The sequence below is a fragment of the Ctenocephalides felis genome, unplaced genomic scaffold, assembly GCF_003426905.1.
Source record: "Ctenocephalides felis isolate EL2017-DRISC unplaced genomic scaffold, ASM342690v1 CF-g0.4_SCAFFOLD_03571, whole genome shotgun sequence".
NCBI lineage: Eukaryota > Metazoa > Arthropoda > Insecta > Siphonaptera > Pulicidae > Ctenocephalides > Ctenocephalides felis.
This window is the reverse complement of record NW_020539725.1, coordinates 61,812,587-61,831,243: the sequence shown is the minus strand read 5'-3', so window position 1 is coordinate 61,831,243 and position 18,657 is coordinate 61,812,587. Positions and strand designations below refer to the sequence as shown.

The following is an 18,657-nucleotide window of genomic DNA, read 5'->3' as shown; positions in this document are numbered from 1 at the left end:
GCTACATTGTTAGACGACTTGCTACATTGTTAGACGACTCACTACATTTTCAAAAAATTCACTACATTTTTAGGCAATTCACTACATTTTTAGACAACTAACTTACTACATTTTTAGACAACTAACTTACTACATTTTTAGACAACTAACTTACTACATTTTTAGACAACTAACTTACTACATTTTTAGACAACTAACTTACTACATTTTTAGACAACTAACTTACTACATTTTTAGACAACTAACTTACTACATTTTTAGACAACTAACTTACTACATTTTTAGACAACTAACTTACTACATTTTTAAACAACTAACTTACTACATTTTTAGACAACTAACTTACTACATTTTTAGACAACTAACTTACTACATTTTTAGACAACTAACTTACTACATTTTTAGACTATTTACTACATTTTTAGACAATTTACAACATTTTTAGACAATTCGATACATTTTTAGACAATTTACTACATTTTTAGACGACTCGCTACATTTTTAGACAACTCACTACATTTTTAAACAACTCACTACATTTTTAAACAACTCACTACATTTTTAGACAATTCACTACATTTTTAGACTTTTGGATTTTTACAGTTTTTGGTACCAAGAATGAAGAATAAAATAGGGTTGCCATAACTGCGCTATGTTAACGCAGAATTGGCCCAAATGGGCAATTTGAGATAAGATCCTAAGAAGCATTCCGTGTAAAATGATTTCAGATCAAGTTTTACATTTTTTGTTCAAAGAAATTACTTACATTCGAAGAAATTACTTGAAAAATATTTTTTGTAACATTTTGCAATCTCTGTCTTATCTTTGAGATGGCGGTCACATACATTACGACCGCCAGACCGTGTGGTCTGTCCGAATAGTGAATATTCTAGTTTCCCGGATTTTAGTCCGGACTGCTTTTCGTCACCGGAACGTGCTTTAATAATAATATCTCTCAAGATAAAAAAATATGTCTGAATAACAGAAATACAGGTCGAACACATTTGTTAAAAAATTCATAAACTACGCGCAGTTTTTATCTCTCCACCGTTGTCGAAAAAGGGTTAAAATTATCTCTCTAAATATAAACTCTGTGTATTCATCAGCCCTAAAGGGTCTTTTAATTATCATCCCTCAGGTCATCAATATATGACGAGTTCGTTAGGTATTTTTAGACCGCCGCAGAATGACTATTTTTTGTGTCAAAAAATAGAAAGGGTTGAACTTTTTTTTCCGGGTTTTTCTGGTTTTTGTTTTCGGTAATTTATCACTGAACTGTCAGTCTCCATTTCAAAGGAACTGATAACGCGTGATGGATTGAAAATTGTTTGTGGGTAAAGATAATTATTTACAGTACATTGATGAGTAGTCAAAATTTTGTTGTTTTTCTAATAGCGCTCCTCCACCGTCGGTACTTTTGCCGCGCGTGCTTTTAGAAAGTAAACAAAGTTGACAGGTCGATAAAGTCTTCTTTTCCAAAGTACAAAAGCAGCAGCAAAGTAGGAAAGTACAAAAGCACAAGCGGCGACTGCACTTCTAAGTGCCACTTAAGTTGAACGTCTTTTTATTTCCTACCTTCCTTCCTGAATTTCTGTCTCCACCGTCTCACTTTGTTCATTGTTCAACAAAATAGACACAATCGGATTGATAAATACATATAATTATTGTAGTCAACTTCTAAAATAACATGACTGTAAAAAAAGAGTGCAAAAGGTATTGTTTTTTTACCTTCAGTCATCATGTAATAATTGTGTTTGAAGAACTTCATGTAATTAAAATTAACATTCATTCATTGACTACGAATAATATAGAAATAAACTTACGTTTAGTACACGGCACAAATGTTTAATTTGTTTTATTATTTTCAAGGAACAGTGTAAAATATTCTGATTTTCAATGAACTCACTGGATTTACAATGAGTTTTCTAGATTTTTAATGAGCTCACAGAATTTTTAATGAGCTCACAGGATTTTGAATAAGCTCACAGGATTTTCAATGAGCTCACAGGATTTTTAATGAGCTCACAGAATTTTTAATGAGCTCACAGAATTTTTAATGGGCTCACAGGATTTTTAATGAGCTCACAGGATTTTTAATGAGCTCACAGAATTTTTAATGAGCTCACAGGATTTTTAATGAGCTCACATGATTTTTAATGAGCTCACATGATTTTTAATGAGCTCACAGGATTTTTAATGAGCTCACTGGATTTTTAATGAGCTCACAGGATTTTTAATGAGCTCACAAGATTTTTAAAGAGTTCACAGGATTTTTAATGAGCTCACAGAATTTCAATGAGCTCAGAGGATTTTCAATGAGGTCACAGAATTTTTAATGAGCTCACAGGATTTTTAATGAGCTCACAGGATTTTTAATGAGCTCACAGGATTTTTAATGAGCTCACAGGATTTTTATTGAGCTCAAAGGATTTTTAATGAGCTCACAGGATTTTTAATGAGCTCACAGGATTTTTAATGAGCTCACAGGATTTTTAATAAGCTCACAGAATTTTTAACGAGTTCACAGAATTTTTAATAAGCTCACAGAATTTTTAACGAGTTCACAGAATTTTTAACGAGTTCACAGAATTTTTAATGAGTTCACAGAATTTTTAATGAGCTCACAGGATTTTTAATGAGCTCACAGAATTTTTAATGAGCACACAGGATTTTGAATGAGCTCACAAGATTTTAATGTGCTCACGGAATTTTTAATGAGCTCACAGGATTTTTAATGAGATCACAGGATTTTTAATGAGATCACAGGATTTTTAATGAGATCACAGGATTTTTAATGAGATCACAGAATTTTTAATGATTCACAGGGTTTGAATAAGGTCACAGGATTTTCAATGAGCTCACAGGATTTTTAATGAGCTCACAGGATTTTTACTGAGCTCACAGGATTTTTAATGAGCTCACTGGATTTTTAATGAGCTCACAGGATTTTTAATTACTCACTTAGATTTTTAATTACTCACCTAGATTTTTAATTAGTTCACTTGACGTTTAATTACTTGACTAGTTTTTCAATTACTCTTCTGGATTTTTAATTAGTACACCATTGTGTAATTGTGTTTGAAGAACTTCATGCAATTCAGATTAACATATATTCATTGACTGCTTGTATTTTTTTACTTTTTCGCTGGCGATATAATCTCATTCTTTGAATGACTAATCATTGGCACTCGACTCTTATCTTATCTGCCGTGACGCACTTCCGTTGCATTTGTACGGATTTACACCTTAAAAAAGTTTTACTTCAATTAATAAATCCTACTATCTCTCCACCCTCTATCTTCCATATGTAACAGCTCGTACAGAGCGTTCGCACGAACGAATTTCAAATAATAATAATTCAAATATATTCGTTTTGAATATAAAATTTACATACTTCACATTTTAATGCTCTCGACAGCCAGCAGAGGAATGAGGTGGAGGGTTGAAAATATCCCTCCACCGTCGTCGACATTGAATGATGATGGTTCGAGCGAACTATGTTACAATTTATTATGAACTGCGTTATAGTTCAACTCGTTTTATGACTTTTACAATGAATATTGTATTATAGGTGGATGAGGGTAGTTGTAGTGGAGGACGGGGATTTGATTGAGAGGGGCCAGAATGGAATAAAAATTATGATTTTATAATAAATAAATAAATACGTATCCCAAATTTCTCGATTGATCAATAGTCCGGTGGTGATACATACACGCATTTGATATTATTCCGGTAAAAAGGAAATGATCCGGTGAGCAATTCGCATCGATAAACTCTCCACCGCAAACATCGCTCTTGGAAAACATCTCTCTTTATTTATAAACTCGTACTGGGGGCAAATAAAATATGTGATCGTTTTGTGTAGGGGAAACTGGGGTGATGTGAATTTTGAAAAAAAAATAGATTCATTGAAAAATGACAAAAAAAGTTTACGCAATAAGATAGTATCTATTAATCACGTAATCATTTTTTTAAGCATATTTGCAACCCCTTGCTGATTTGTGGTGTTATTAAAAAATTAAGTATGAAACCGAAAGAAAGAACTCGACTACTGATGAGCAAACTGAATTAAAAAGCACGAAATTGAAAGAAAGGACTCTACTGACGAGCAAACTGAATTAAAAAGCATAAAATTGAAAGAAAGGACTCTACTGACGAGCAAACTGATTTAAAAAGCATGAAATTGAAAGAAATGACTCTACTGACGAGCAAACTGAATTAAAAAGCATGAAATTGAAAAAATGGGTTCTGCTGACGAACAAACTAAATAAAAAATCATGGAATTGAAAGAAATGACTCTACTGACGAGCAAACTGAATTAAAAAGCATGAAATTGAAAAAATGGACTTTGCTGACGAACAAACTAAATAAAAAATCATGGAATTGAAAGAAAGGACTCTACTAAAGAGATTTATTTTTTATCAACTTGGAAGCATTTGAGTCTTTCGGAGCAAAGAAATTCGAAAACGTCCATATTGAGGACCACCCTATATATATAATAACACATAAATATAATGTTCAGTAGTTAAATTCGATGTTTCCAAAGAGAAAAAGTTAGTATCTTTGCGTTTGTTAATGCTTTTTTCATTGAGTGTAATGAATGCTGACTCTGCAAAGCGTCTTTGGAGGATACTCGATTCGTGATAAAGAAATTTTTTTGAATAAATTAAAACATAAACTTAATTACGCAATAAATTAGATTAAATCTTATTTAATTAAAAAAATCTTTTTGAGAATGAGCTCAAACTTATAAAATTTATAGTCAAACTTATATAATATTATAGTTACAAAATTTGCATTACGAATTATCAGATCCTTTTTATGACCCTAAAAAAATTTGACTTTGGAAGATTTTTTAGCTGTAATATTTTAGTATGATCTATAAGACTATGGTATCTATCTGGTAAAAAAATCAATAATGTAATGTTGAGTAGTTAAATTTAATGTTTTAATCAAAGAGAGAGAGTTAGTATCATTGCGTTTGTTAATACTTTTTTTAGCGTAATGAAAGCTGATTCTGCAAAGCGTCTTTGGAGGATACTCGATTTGTGATAAAAAACTTTTGGAAAAATTAAAAAATATATTCAATTATGTAATAAAATTAATAAAATTTTATTTACGAATTATCACGAATTATCCTTGAAAGACCTTGAAAGATTTTTTTTAGAATCCGTTTTCATACCTATGTGTATGTATATCCATGTATATTTCTATCAAATTCCTCGTGTGGGTTGTTGATTTAGTAACATTTTCAGCCTCCACCGTTGTTTATGTGGCGCGATGCTAAAACACTAAACTGCTCTTCGGTTTTCCCGCTTTTACCGCCGTTACCGCTTTTACCGCTTACCGTCATTTCGGCGAAAAAGCTGTACGAATCGGCCCTACGGTGGTACTTAAGGGATTAAAGAAAAAATGACTTCGAAAAATGTATTGGCATGTGTTTATATATAGACACGGTTTGTAATGGACATGGGGGTAAAAGGGATATATATATATATATATATATATATATATATATATAAATATATATATATATATATATATATATATATACTAGGTGACCCGAAGGACGTTGTCCTGTACCCATGTCTACAATTCAAAAGTTTCATTTTTTGTAATTTTTGCCATTTATTTCTACAATAACACTATAGTTTTATCGTTCATTAAATCTTAAAAATTTCCTTTATCAAACTCTAGAAAGATTTATCAAAATCCGAATGACCGTTTAGGAGAATTTTGTCTAAAACACTTGAAAATTTGATTACGAATGAAATTTTGATACTATCTGGTTACATGTACCTACCACATGTAATTAGTGCGAATAGGGGATGAGCTCGTGTTCTAATTCCAAAATATTTGCCGAACTAATTGCTCGGAACGTTCTTAATCCTCCATTTGTTATACTTAAGCACCTCCGTTCGAATATTCGAAAACCGCCAAAATAATATATTCATTTTAACGCAATTTAACAAATTTACTTCCCGTAGGGTATTATAGTCGTCAAAAAATGAAAATTCTTGTATATCTTCACGTTTCAGAAGTTTCTGAACATTTTGGCATACCTCAGGAAAAATTGATATGTGTGTGTGTGGCAACAATTTTTCGTCGATAATTGTAGGAGCACCGCTGAGCCGATTTGAATGATTCATTTACCATTCGATTCTATTGATAAGGAGATGTGTTGACTAGTTTTGGGCAAAGGCAGGTCCAGCAGTTTTAGAGATACAGAGCAAAGAGTGCAGAAAATATAAATAAAGTTTTTGGGAGAACGGAGCATACGATTTGAATGATTCAAAAAAAAACATTCAATTTGTAATGATGGGGAAAAGTGGTGGTTAGTTTTTGGCAAAGGCAGGTCCAGTCGTTTTGGAGATACGGAGCAAAGAGTGCAGAATATAGAAATTAAGTTTGTGAGAGAAATAAGCATCCGATTTGAATGATTCAAAAAACATTTTACTTGTATTGATGTAATGAAGATTTGATTGAATTTTTGAGAGAGCAGGTCATGTGATTTCGGAAATCTAGAAAAAAATTAAAAATCAAAAACTTTCTAGAATTCTAGAATTTTAAAAATTTTCGAAATTTTCAAAAAAAATCTAAGTTTTGAAAAATATCATTATTTTCAAAAAAGGCATTTTTTTCAATATTCACATTTTTCAAATGTTTTCAAAATTTTCAAAAATGTTCAAAAAAAAATTCAAAATTAACAAATACTTTATAGAAATTTCAAAATTTAAAAAAAAAATTGAAAAATTTTTAAGAAATATATCATTATTTTGAAAACAGGCATTTTTTTCAATTTTTTTCAATATATACATTTCTCAAATATTTTCAAATTTTCAAAAATGTTAAAATAAATTCAAAATTATCAAATACTTTATAGAAATTTCAAAATTAAAAAGAAATTCAAAAAAATTAAAAATTATATCATTATTCTGAAAACAGGCAGTTTTTTTTCGATTTTTTCAATATAATAAATACTTTATGGAAATTTAAAAATTAAAAAAAAAGAAATTCAAAAAAATACCATTGTTTTGAAAACAGACATTTTTTTCAATTTTTTCAATATTATATGTATCAAAAACTTTCTAAAAATGTTCAAAGAAAAAGAATTAAATTTACAAAAACTTAATTTTATAAAAAAAATTTACAAAAACTTAATTTTTTTGCAATTTTTACAACATTCAAATTTTTCAAATATTTTCAAATATTTTCAAAATTCTCAAAAAGAATCTAAGTTTTCTTTTCTAATATCTAAGGCATGATGCCATACACCACTAGTTCTATTTTTTTTTTTCAAAAATGAATGTTTTTTTTTTTTAAATGAGGTATAAGTTTAAAAAAGCCTCAATTTTTTAAACAAAATGTTTACAAAAAAAAATTGTGTTAAAATTATTTTCTGCAAATTAGGGACCTAGTTTTTTAAAGTACCAGATTTTTTCAAGAAAATGTCGATTTTTTTTAATAAAATATCACAAGTTTATAAGAGTATCTTTAAAAATTGAAGCAGTGGTATGCAGAAGTATTCTATTAACTTTTTTTTACATACGATTTGCTTCTGCAAATTCTGTAAAGCAAAATGCTATTTACTTTTGTATTTTATTGTATATATTTTAATACTATTTATTTTTATATCTAATCCAATTAAAAATTCTCAACTTATATAAATATATATTTATTCAACAAACAAAATATACATTTTGCATGACTATCCCAAACATACATAGACATATGTTAACGAAACAATCAAAACCATATCATATTCATTTTTGTATTAACTAATAATAATTCATTCAAATAATCACTATTTCATATTTTATATAATTACAATAAAATATCACATCTCGTTGTAGAAATTGAAGAAAAACCAGGCATCAAGTTTTTCTTTTTGTATATATAAAAATTAAATTATACATCTTCGGTTTCTTCTGTTAATTGTGAGGACACCCAGGCTAGGCCCCATTTTAAATTTGTTAACATAAATTTTAAAGCTTTTGTCCATTGTTCTTCTGAATTTAATTGTATCCTGAAAAAAATAACAGAAATAGTTTTTACAAAATTAATATTTAATAAGGGGGAAATTCTGCCACATAAAATAGCGTTGTCATGGCAACATTATCATCTTACACTTGTTTCTTGTTAGTGAAAATGTGTAGTGCGATCAAGTGCATTTTACATATAAACTAGTTAAATTTATGTTTTATTAGAATTTTCTTTAAAAATTTGACTTTTATCCCTGAAAATTTGATTTTTTTTCCTAAAAATTTGATTCCCTACTCTGAAAATTTTATTTTGCCGCCTAGAAATTAAATTTTATTCCTTCGAAATTTGATTCTTTTCCAGGAAATTTAAGTTTTATTTCCCGAAAATATGATTTTTTCCTCTCGAAATTTGATTTTTTCGCCCCGAAAATTTGATTTTATTCCCTCGAAATTTGATTTTTATCCCCTGAAAATTTTATTCCCACTCTTCGAAAATTTTATTACCACTGCCTGAAAATTTTATTTTATGCTCCTGGAAATTAGATTTTTTTGCCCCGAAAATTAGATTTTTTTGCCCTGAAAATTAGATTTTTTTGCCCTGAAAATTAGATTATATCGCCCTGGAAATTTGATTTTATACCCCTGAAAATTAGATTGTCCTTCGAAATTTGATTTTTTTGCCCTGAAAATTAGATTAAATCCCCCTGGAAATTTGATTTTTTCCCCCTGAAAATTTGATTTTATTCCCCTGGAATTTTTTTTTCGTGAAAGTTTGATTTTTATCTCCTGAAAATTTTAATGCCCTTTTTGAAAATATTATTTTCCTCCCTGAAAATTTGACTTCTTCCTGAAATTTTTTTTCTAAAAATTTGATTTTTCGCCTCAAAATCTGATTTTTTCGTCCTGAAAATTTGATTTTATTCCCCTGGAAATTTGATTTTTTTTTCGTGAAGGTTTGATTTTTATCCCCTGAAAATTTGATTTTCCTTTCCTGAAAATTTTAATGCCTCCTTTGAAAATATTATTTTCCTCCCTAAAAATTTGGCTTTTTTCCTTGAAAATTTGATTTTATCCCCCTGAAAATTTTATTTTTTCGTCCTCGAAATTAGACTAAAAATTTGACTTTGTTTCCTAAAAATTTGATTCTACCCTGGAAATTTGACTTTTTCGCCTGATAATTTAATTTTCCTCCCTAAAAATTGGATTTTTTTCCTAAAAATTTTATTCCCCTGGAAATTAGATTTTTTCGCCTGAAAACTTTATTTCCCTCCTTGAAAATTTGATTTTTTTCCTAAAAATTATATTCCACCCTGGAAATTTGATATTTTCCACTAAAAATTAGACTTTATTCCTTTAAAATTTGATTTTTATCCCTCGAAAATTTGATTTATTCCCCGGGAAATTTAATTTTATCCCCTTGGAAATTTGATTTTTTCGCCCTGAAAATAAGATTTTATACCCTTGAAATTTGATTTTATTCCTTCGAAATTTGATTTTATTCCCTCGAAATTTGATTTTATTCCCTCGAAATTTGATTTTATTATCCTGAAAAATTGATATTTACTTCCTTGAAAATTTGATTTTTATCACCCTGGAAATTTTATTCACACTCCTTGAAAACTTAATTTATCCCCCTGAAAATTTGATTTTTTTGCTTAGAAAATTTTATTTTTATTACCCTAGACATATGATTTTTTCGCCCTGAAATTCAGATTTTATCCATGATGTTTACAGTAAATATCATTTACCTAATTGAATATGTATTCCCTGTCGCAGAATCCTCAATTTTGCCCCTATCCATCCTGTAGGGTAAACAAAAAGCAGAATCGCCCTTCTCGACTTCTTCTTTAAATTGTTGCAAACAATCCAAAAATGCAACCATAGCTGCATCAAATTTGGTGTCCCACAAAAACCTAAAGCCTCCTGAACCATACAAGGGCAACTCTTTGTGATCAGCCAAAACCTAAAACAAAAAAAAACTCATAACATATTGCAAACTTATCCTAATATTTCTATTCCTTTACCTCTACGTAAGAATGATTCCCATAAGGAACAATTTTGTATCGCTGAAATGTCAGGTTCATTTTCCTAGCGAGAGATGTCAGTAGTAAAGCGGTTTGACCCCAGGCAGCATTGATTTCAGACCAGTCGACAGGTTCCGATGGCAATCGTCCCAACCGAAATTTGTTTATGGTCCCAAAGTGTCCCGAATGCCAAATGTGAAATGTCGCGTTGAAAACATTCGTTTTTTTTAATTTGTCTAAACGGCTTTGGGCGTATGCTAGTTGGCAGTCTATACTGTAAAGGAAAAGGATAATTTATATATATATATATATATATATATATATATATATATATATATCTACATATATAAAAATAAGTCGGGTTTTCCTTCCTGACGCACGAACCGATATCGACAATTTTGCATTTGTTGGAAAAATGCAAAAATAAAACAATAAAATGTTGGACCAAAAAACAAAAAATGTGGTTTACCAAAGAGCACTTCAATGAAACGGATAATTTGAGGATTCACTTTCATTAACTTAGAGAAGTTCAATTAAAAAACACTTCATTTTTGTAATCGAAATAAATTCATTACTGTTGTGCAATAAAATCAAATTTTTTCTTTTCAAATTTAAAACAAACAAAAAATTTCTTCATCTTTCTCATAAACCGTCTGGTGACGAAACCGAGTTCGTCGGGTTTGCTAGTATGTATATATATATATATATATATATATATATATATATATATATCCTTGAACTGGAACTGGGTATATCAGATTAATTGTTCTTATTGCGAACTTTTTTATATGGGAAAAACTAGCCAAAACCTGAGTAAACTCCTTCATAAACGTAAAAATAACTAAAAAAAATCCCAAACAATTCAAAACAATGCTAACCGATCATATTAATAATTTAAACCATAATATAGATTTTTTCAACCCAAAAATTTTACATTTTGAAGAGAACGTAATTAAAAGAAGATTCACTGAGGAATTCGCTGAGAAAAAAAGGACTCTACTGACGAGCAAAATATAAATCGGCGTAAAAGTACAGAAAAAGAGACTCTACTGATGAGCGAATTTAATTTTGATCTTAGGGATAAAAAAAAAGGCTACTGACGAGCAAAATAAAATCAAAAGAACAAGAAAGAACTCTACTGACGAGCAAGCTAAATAATAAATATTTTTTTCATCAATGATTTTATAACAAAAAGGAACTCTACTGATGAGCAAATGTAAATGACACTCTTTAAAAAACAAAGGACTCTACTGACGAACAAAATAAATTTTTATCTTCATAATAAGAAAGGACTCTACTGACGAGCAAAAAACTGAAAACAAAGAAGAAAAGGAAACTTTACTGACGAGCAAATGTAAATAACACTTTTCTACAAAAAAAGGACTCTACTGACGAGCAAAATATAAAGTTTGATCTTAATGATAAAAAAGGATTCTACTGACGAGCAAAAAACTGGAAGCAAACAAAGAAAAGGAAACTCTACTGACGAGCAAATGTAAAAAAACACTTTTCAATAAAAAAGGACTCTACTGACAAGCAAAAAACTGGAAGCAAAAACTGGAGCAAATGTAAATAACATTTTTCAACAAAAAAGGACTCTACTGATGAGCAAATCATAAAATTTGATTTTAATGATAAAAAAGAACTTTACTGATAAGCAAAAAACTGAAAACAAAAAAAGAAAAGGGAACTCTACTGATGAGCAAATGTAAAAAACACTTTGCAACAAAAAATGGACTCTACTAACGAGCAAAATTAATTTTTATCTTAATGATAAAAAAGGATTCTACTGACAGCAAAAAACTGGAAGCAAAAAAAAGGGAACTCTACTGACGAGTAAAAAATCACTCTTAAACAAGAAAAAGGACTCTACTGACGAGCAAAATATAAATTTTGATATTGAGATTAAAAAAGGACTCTACTGACAAGCAAAAAAGAAAAGGGAACTCTACTGACGAGCAAATGTATAAAACACAAAAAAAAAACTCTGCTGACAAGCAAAATATAAACTTTGATCTAGAGAATAAAAAAAGACTCTACTGACGATTTAAATTATATCAAGGCTAAGAAAGAGACTCTACTGACGAGCTATAGCAAACATTTTCGTATATTCATTATTGAGTAAATTCTTGCGCCATCTGTGATAGCAGACTTGTAATTTTAATTTATAAATATTTTTAAGTGTCATAATATTTGAGTTCACAAATGCAATTACAGATGGTGCAAGAATAAATGGTAATAATGAATATTCGTAACTTTTAATTGAACTGTGGACTATCTGAATGATAATATTAAGCGCTAAAACTTTCACAAAATTTTCTTTTATCAATTTGGAGCCATTTGAGCCCTTGGGAGCAAATAAATACAAAAATGCCCATATTAAGGACCACTCCAATATATATATATTTATATTTATATTCATATTTATATTCATATTTATATAATATTTTACCTAATATATATATATATATTATTTTTACCTTTTATATTCATCTTCTGTCGTCATAAGCTCATGCCTATGTTTAGTATACTCTCGCCAATAATGATTCTCCTCTTGCTCCAGCCGTTCTTTTTCTTTTTCCTTCTCAGCAATTTCCTGCAACTGTTGCATCTCTTCCAATTTCAAAGCCTCCATTTCCGAAAGTAACCTGGATTCTTCATTCTTTAAATCTGCCAGCTCTTTTTCTAAAGCTTCTATATTCGGATCATCCTGGGCAGACTCTAACCTAAAAAATAATAAAAAATAATAAACAAAATCTGTTAAAGCTAAAAATATTGTATGAATTTTGGTACTGACTTTTTTAAATACTCGTTATATTCATTACATTCCGTCTCTGTTATTTTTAACTCTTGGTCCATAAGTTCTAGTAATGAATCCGTGCACTCGTCACATAGAGGGTGATCTATATTTGAGTTTTCTGATAAAGTATCGAATAATTCAGCTCTAACCTGCAAAAGTATAATCATTTTTTATAATCATCAATTTCTTCTTCTATTTTTAAAGTATTTATTATTGCTTGCCTTTAAAAAATGTCCTAAAGTTTCTGTTTCTCCTGCATCGGAGATGAGCATGAAGCCGTTTGCACCATTGCCGGAATCATGTAATCGAAAAGGGGGCACATAGTGATCTAAACTGGCTGCTTGGGATTCTAAGTCTACTTCGGGGTTTACGTTTATGGGCACTGGGAAAAAAACACAAGTCAATAGAAATAAATATTAGTATCAAAAAGTTTTTGTTGAACAATTTGTGGAGTCTTTGTCTTGATGAAAGAGTTACCTTACTAACCTTAACACAAATTATGTGTGTAAGTTTATAAACAACAATGACTAAGCACATACTTAAACTAAACATAGCAATTACCAAAAGCAATACATATATATTAAAATGTGTATTTTATATAAATATTTCTATTATTACGTGATAATTCAGCTAAAGTGTGCTCCCCCAAAACATTGAAAGTCTCGTCCAATTTTATGGGCTGCAAACACCTCTGGCAGGCGAAATTAACAATACATTTAGAATCTACCATCACGAATTAGTTTTAATTAACACTTTGTGAAACGAATTACGTATTTAAAATGCATTCTAATTTAAGTTTTTTCTTTATTTTCTCAAAGTTTTGACAAGAACGTCATTGACAGTTGTTAACACACAATGCAAATGTCAAAACAAGCGTGAACTAAGCGCCAAAAAAAAGGCGGGGTATTTGAATTTTCAATTTGGAATTATTTATAATGCAAATTATACTGTAATATTTTTGTATATTATACTTTTCGTAATAATAATAATAATTTTCATTAATATTCATATACCTTCTTCATTTTTTCTATGTTTTCTTAAAGTTTTGACAAGAACATCATTGACAGTTGTTAGCACACAATGCAAGATGGCGGACAAAAGAAAAAGGCGGAAAGTATGAATTTTGAATTTTGAATTATTAATAATGTAAATTATACCGTAGTATTTTTCTATATTATATATTACGTAATTAGAATCATAATTTTTATTAATATACATACATTTTCTTAATTATTTCTATATTTTCTTAAAATTTTGACAAGAACGTTTTTGACAGTTCTTCACATTTGACAAGCGTGAACAACGTTCCAAAGATGGCGGACAGGGTAAAAACAAAGGCGGAAAATTTGAATTTTAAATTTTGAATTATTAATAACAATTTTTATTAATATTCATATCCTTCCTCAATTTGTTTTATCCTCAAATAGTACTAGGTGTAACTGGCACTTACCATAAAACCATTACCCAATCTTTTCTATCCGAATCTATTTAAAATTATCACTAATTCCATTATCTAAAGCAAAATAAATAAATTATGTTAACAAAGGCGATTATTATTGTTGCTAAAGTTTATTTAAGAACCGATTGTAAATGTAATAAAACAGATTCTATCATTATTTATACAACTTAGTTGATAAATAAAAATGCGATAATATAATGCGTACGTGTACTCTTATCTCTTGTTTATATTTGTTTAATGGGGAATCCTTTGTTTTAAAATAGTTAGTTGCACAATGTTTATTAAATTAGTTGTTGTACTTGTGATCTGGCTTGGACAACTTGATATCAAGCGGTAGTAAAATCATATTATAGGTAAACAGTATTAAATTAGTTATTTAATTTGTATCCGTTGATTTTGGTTCCTCAGACAGCTCGATATTGAGCAGTATATTATATTTACATTAGATTTAAATATAGATTTTTATTCGAATTTGGATTTTTATGTGTATTTAATTTTTTTGTAAATTTAGATTTTTATGCAGATTTTTATTTTTTAGATTTATATTTTTATTTAGATTTTTGTTTAATTAGATTTAGATTTTTATTTATTTAGATTTAGATTTTTATTTAGATAATTATTTAGATTTAGATTTTTATTTTTATTTAGATTTAGATTTTTACTTAAATTTATATCTAGATTTAATTTTTACTTAAATTTTTATCTAGATTTAGATTTTTATTTAAATTTTTATTAGATTTTTATTTATTTTTATTTATTTATTTTTTTTTTTTTTTATTTTTTAGATTTTTTTTTTTTTTTAGATTTTTATTTATTTTATTTTTATTTATTTAGATTTTATTTTTATTTAGATTTTTTTTTTAGATTTTTTATTTGATTTTTTAGATTTTTGTAGATTTTTATTTACTTTTTTTTTTAGATTTTTATTTAGATTTTTATTTTTTTTTTCGATTTTATTTAGCTTTTTATTTAGATTTTCTTTAGATTTTTTTTTCTTTTTCTTTAGATTTAGTTATTTATTTAGATTCAGATTTAGATTTTTATTTAGTTTTTACATTTTTATTTAGATTTAGATTATTCAGATGCAGATTTTTATTTAGATTATTTAGATATAGATTTTTATTTAGATTTTCATTTATATTTAGATTATTTTAGATTTTTGTTCAGTTTTATTCAGATTTTTATTTAGATCTTTATTTAGATTTATATTTAGATTTATATTTAGATTTTTATTTAGATTTTTATTTAAATTTTTATTTAGATTTAGATTTTTATTTAGATTTAGATTTTTATTCAGATTTAGATTTTTATTTAGATTTAGATTTTTATGCAGATATCAAGCAGTAGTAATATTTGATATACCAAATATATTTTTAACAAAATCATATTTTTTGTTTTCATTAAATTCAAACAACTCATTATCTTTAGTCAAAATATGAAAAATTTATTTAAAATTTAAAATCTAACTTTTTTTAAATGAACTAATGATTTTTAATGAAAAATAACAACTAATATAAATACTTCAATAAAATAATTTATTAATTGAATAAAATATATAGGTTTTGATAAAATAATCTGAAATTCAAAGAAAATATTAAAAAATTAGGCAAGAAATTGAAGTAATATTAAAAAAATATAGGTTTTAAAGTTTTAACAAGAAAAATAGATATTTAATTATTTTTTTAATAATAACTTTACTATATTTATATTTAGGAATACAATTTAATATTTGGTACAATAAACTTTCAAAACTTAAAATCAAATTAGGATGGTCATTATTATGGACATTTTCAATTTTCTTTGCTCCCAAGGGCTCAAAAGCTTCCAAATTAATAAAAAAAAATTCTCTGAAAGTTTTAGCTTTCAATATTAACATTTAGATAGTCCGCAATTTAATTAAAAGTTTCGTATATTTATTATTAAGTAAATTCTTGCGCCATCTATGATAGCATACTTGTAATTTAGATGGCAATTTATTACTGATAATTCAAAAATATCCATATTAAGGACCACTCTATAATATACAATTTACTCAGCCTAATATAGGCTTAATAATAAAAATAAACTTTAATTTAAACATTAAACTTTAAATAAACAAACATATAAAAAATATAATTGCTTACATAATACTAATAAAATTTTGAGATTTTTTAAGAAAAACATATTTTTTTTAAATTTGGAACTTAGGAAATTAGAACAAATCCAATAATACTAATAAAATACTAATAAAACACTAATAAAACACTATAATAATACGTATAAAATTTTAAGATTTTTTAAGAAAAACATATTTTTTTAAATTTGCAACTTAGGAAATTAGAACAAATACAATAAAGTATAATTAAAATGAAAATCGTAATTATATGAAAGATACTTTTAAGTTGTAATTTTTATTTCTATAGAGAATCTTCTAAGAAATCTGTTTAATGATGACACATATCTAGAGTCGAAACGTACATAACAAATATTTTCTATTATTATTGCATTTGTTGGACTTGTTTAAACATTTTCATATAAATTTAATACATAAACCTTCCATTGCCAAAATTCTTTTACTCAAATAAATATTTTTTTCTTTCTATCATTGTTCATTAAGTGTAATTTTCAAAGTACACACAATTTTGCGAAAACAATGCAAAAAACTCTTCTACGAGCACAACCTTCGGTTATTTTAGCACAAATATAATTTCTATACAATGTACAAAATATTATTTAAACAATAACAATATTGATAATAATTATATGTTATTTTATTCCTACATTGAATTTTACATCTGGATGCATTTTAAGTTCTCACAATTTGCGCTAAAATGTCTTTGTTTTGCGGTAAACGATTTAGACGGAGAGCTGGTGACGGAGAATTTATTATATTTTTTTATCCGAAGAGACAAACGAACATTGCTAGAACGCAATTTCCAAAACCAGAACAGTCTAATTTGTTAGAATTTTTTAGACGTTTTTTGATTCTTAATTTTTCATGATTCATATCATTTTCCAGTCTTTCATTTTCAATTGTGGTCATAAAATTTCTTCTTTCTAATCTTCTGGTGGACCTTGTCATTGTTTTGATCCTTTTTAGGGACGTCATTGTTTTTTGATCACTAAAAATAGAAAAAAAATTGTAAAAAAAAATAATTTAATTATAAAGGAGTTTTGGATGTTTTAATTAAATAAAAACGCTCATGATTTTAATTTTTGTAAGGAAATATAAAAAAATGTAACCAGAATATTTTACATCTTATTTAAAGTTAGTTTTGAACATGATTTGGTAGTCAATTGCAAAGTTCAATCAATTTTTTTAATATAATTTTGTTCTGAACGTTTCAAATTATTATACACAGATTCATAGATAATTTTCAATGATATATAATAACATATACATGTTTGAACAATTTTTTTTTAATTTAACAAAAACATATTGAATGTAACCAGCTTGACATATTGTCTTAAACAACTGTCCTAGTATTCAATTTTAATTTTCAATCTTTTTTTTGAATATAATTTTGTTCTGAATGTTTCGAATTGTTATACACAGATTTTTAGATAGTTGTATCTTCTTGTCATTGATATTTAAGAATATATACATGTTCGAACAATTTTTTCAAAAAAATCAACAAAAACATAAAAACGTGTAACCAGAAAGTTTGATATTTTATACTTAGTGGCTCAGTATTCAATTTTAAAATATAATCAATTTTTTTAATATAATTTTGTTCCAAGCGATTCAAATTGTTATACACAGATTTATAGATAATTTTGTGTACTTTTTAATTCTTTATAATAATTTATACATATCTGAACAATTTATTTCTAAAATTTATCAAAATTTAACATGAAATCTTGTACATGTACTTTTTCATGGTTTTTTAATTATCACAAAGTTTTATGAGAAAACACATAATTTTTCGTATTTGTTATCATAGAAAACCTATTAAGCTACATTACAATAAATTTGCAATGTTCTAGAATGATTAGTATTATTTTAATAAATATTTAAACGCCTTTCACAATTTATTCACAAAAAAGGATGATGGTAATACTTTTAATTTTCTCGTCGTCTGAATCAGAATTTCTAAATATGAATATCATGATCCTAGTTTTTTCAATAATTTTATCAATTTGTTATGGGTACAAGGTTGTTTTCATAGTCGTTCAATAATAATCTTTCTTCCAAGAATCTATATAATTTATTACACCAAAATCTTTCCCGAGAAATCAGATACGAACTATTTCTAAGAAAAATGCAGGAATTTTAAATAGCAAAATATTTGTAAATATTTTCGTGTAATTAAAACAGTTTAATTAAATAATATTTAATATAAAACTGTAAAGCTAATTAAAAATAAGTAATTCATGCAGATCTGTGGAACCGTTTTGCTATAAAAATGTATG

At 27.2% G+C, this 18,657-nt stretch overlaps 1 protein-coding gene across 1 annotated transcript; it reads right to left on the bottom strand.

The window, feature by feature from the left end:
* Window positions 1-7,884: 7,884 nt before the first annotated feature.
* On the bottom strand, window positions 7,885-13,645 carry LOC113384834 (beclin-1-like protein). Its single transcript, XM_026622597.1, has 7 exons — window positions 13,425-13,645; window positions 13,028-13,188; window positions 12,804-12,955; window positions 12,487-12,732; window positions 10,007-10,280; window positions 9,731-9,945; window positions 7,885-8,026 (listed from the first exon to the last, which is right to left on the bottom strand). The coding sequence occupies exons 1-7, from the start codon at window positions 13,534-13,536 to the stop codon at window positions 7,909-7,911; spliced, it is 1,278 nt and encodes a 425-aa protein (XP_026478382.1). The 5' UTR covers window positions 13,537-13,645; the 3' UTR covers window positions 7,885-7,908.
* Window positions 13,646-18,657: the final 5,012 nt, after the last annotated feature.

Coding starts and splice junctions, on each gene's coding strand:
- LOC113384834 (XM_026622597.1), bottom strand. CDS start 13,536: ATGGTAGATTCTAAATGTATTGTTAATTTCGCCTGCCAGAGGTGTTTG. Junction 10,281..12,486: donor ACAGAAGATGAATATAAAAG/GTAAAAATAATA, acceptor TTTCCTTTACAG/TATAGACTGCCAACTAGCAT. Junction 9,946..10,006: donor GGAATCATTCTTACGTAGAG/GTAAAGGAATAG, acceptor TTTTTGTTTTAG/GTTTTGGCTGATCACAAAGA.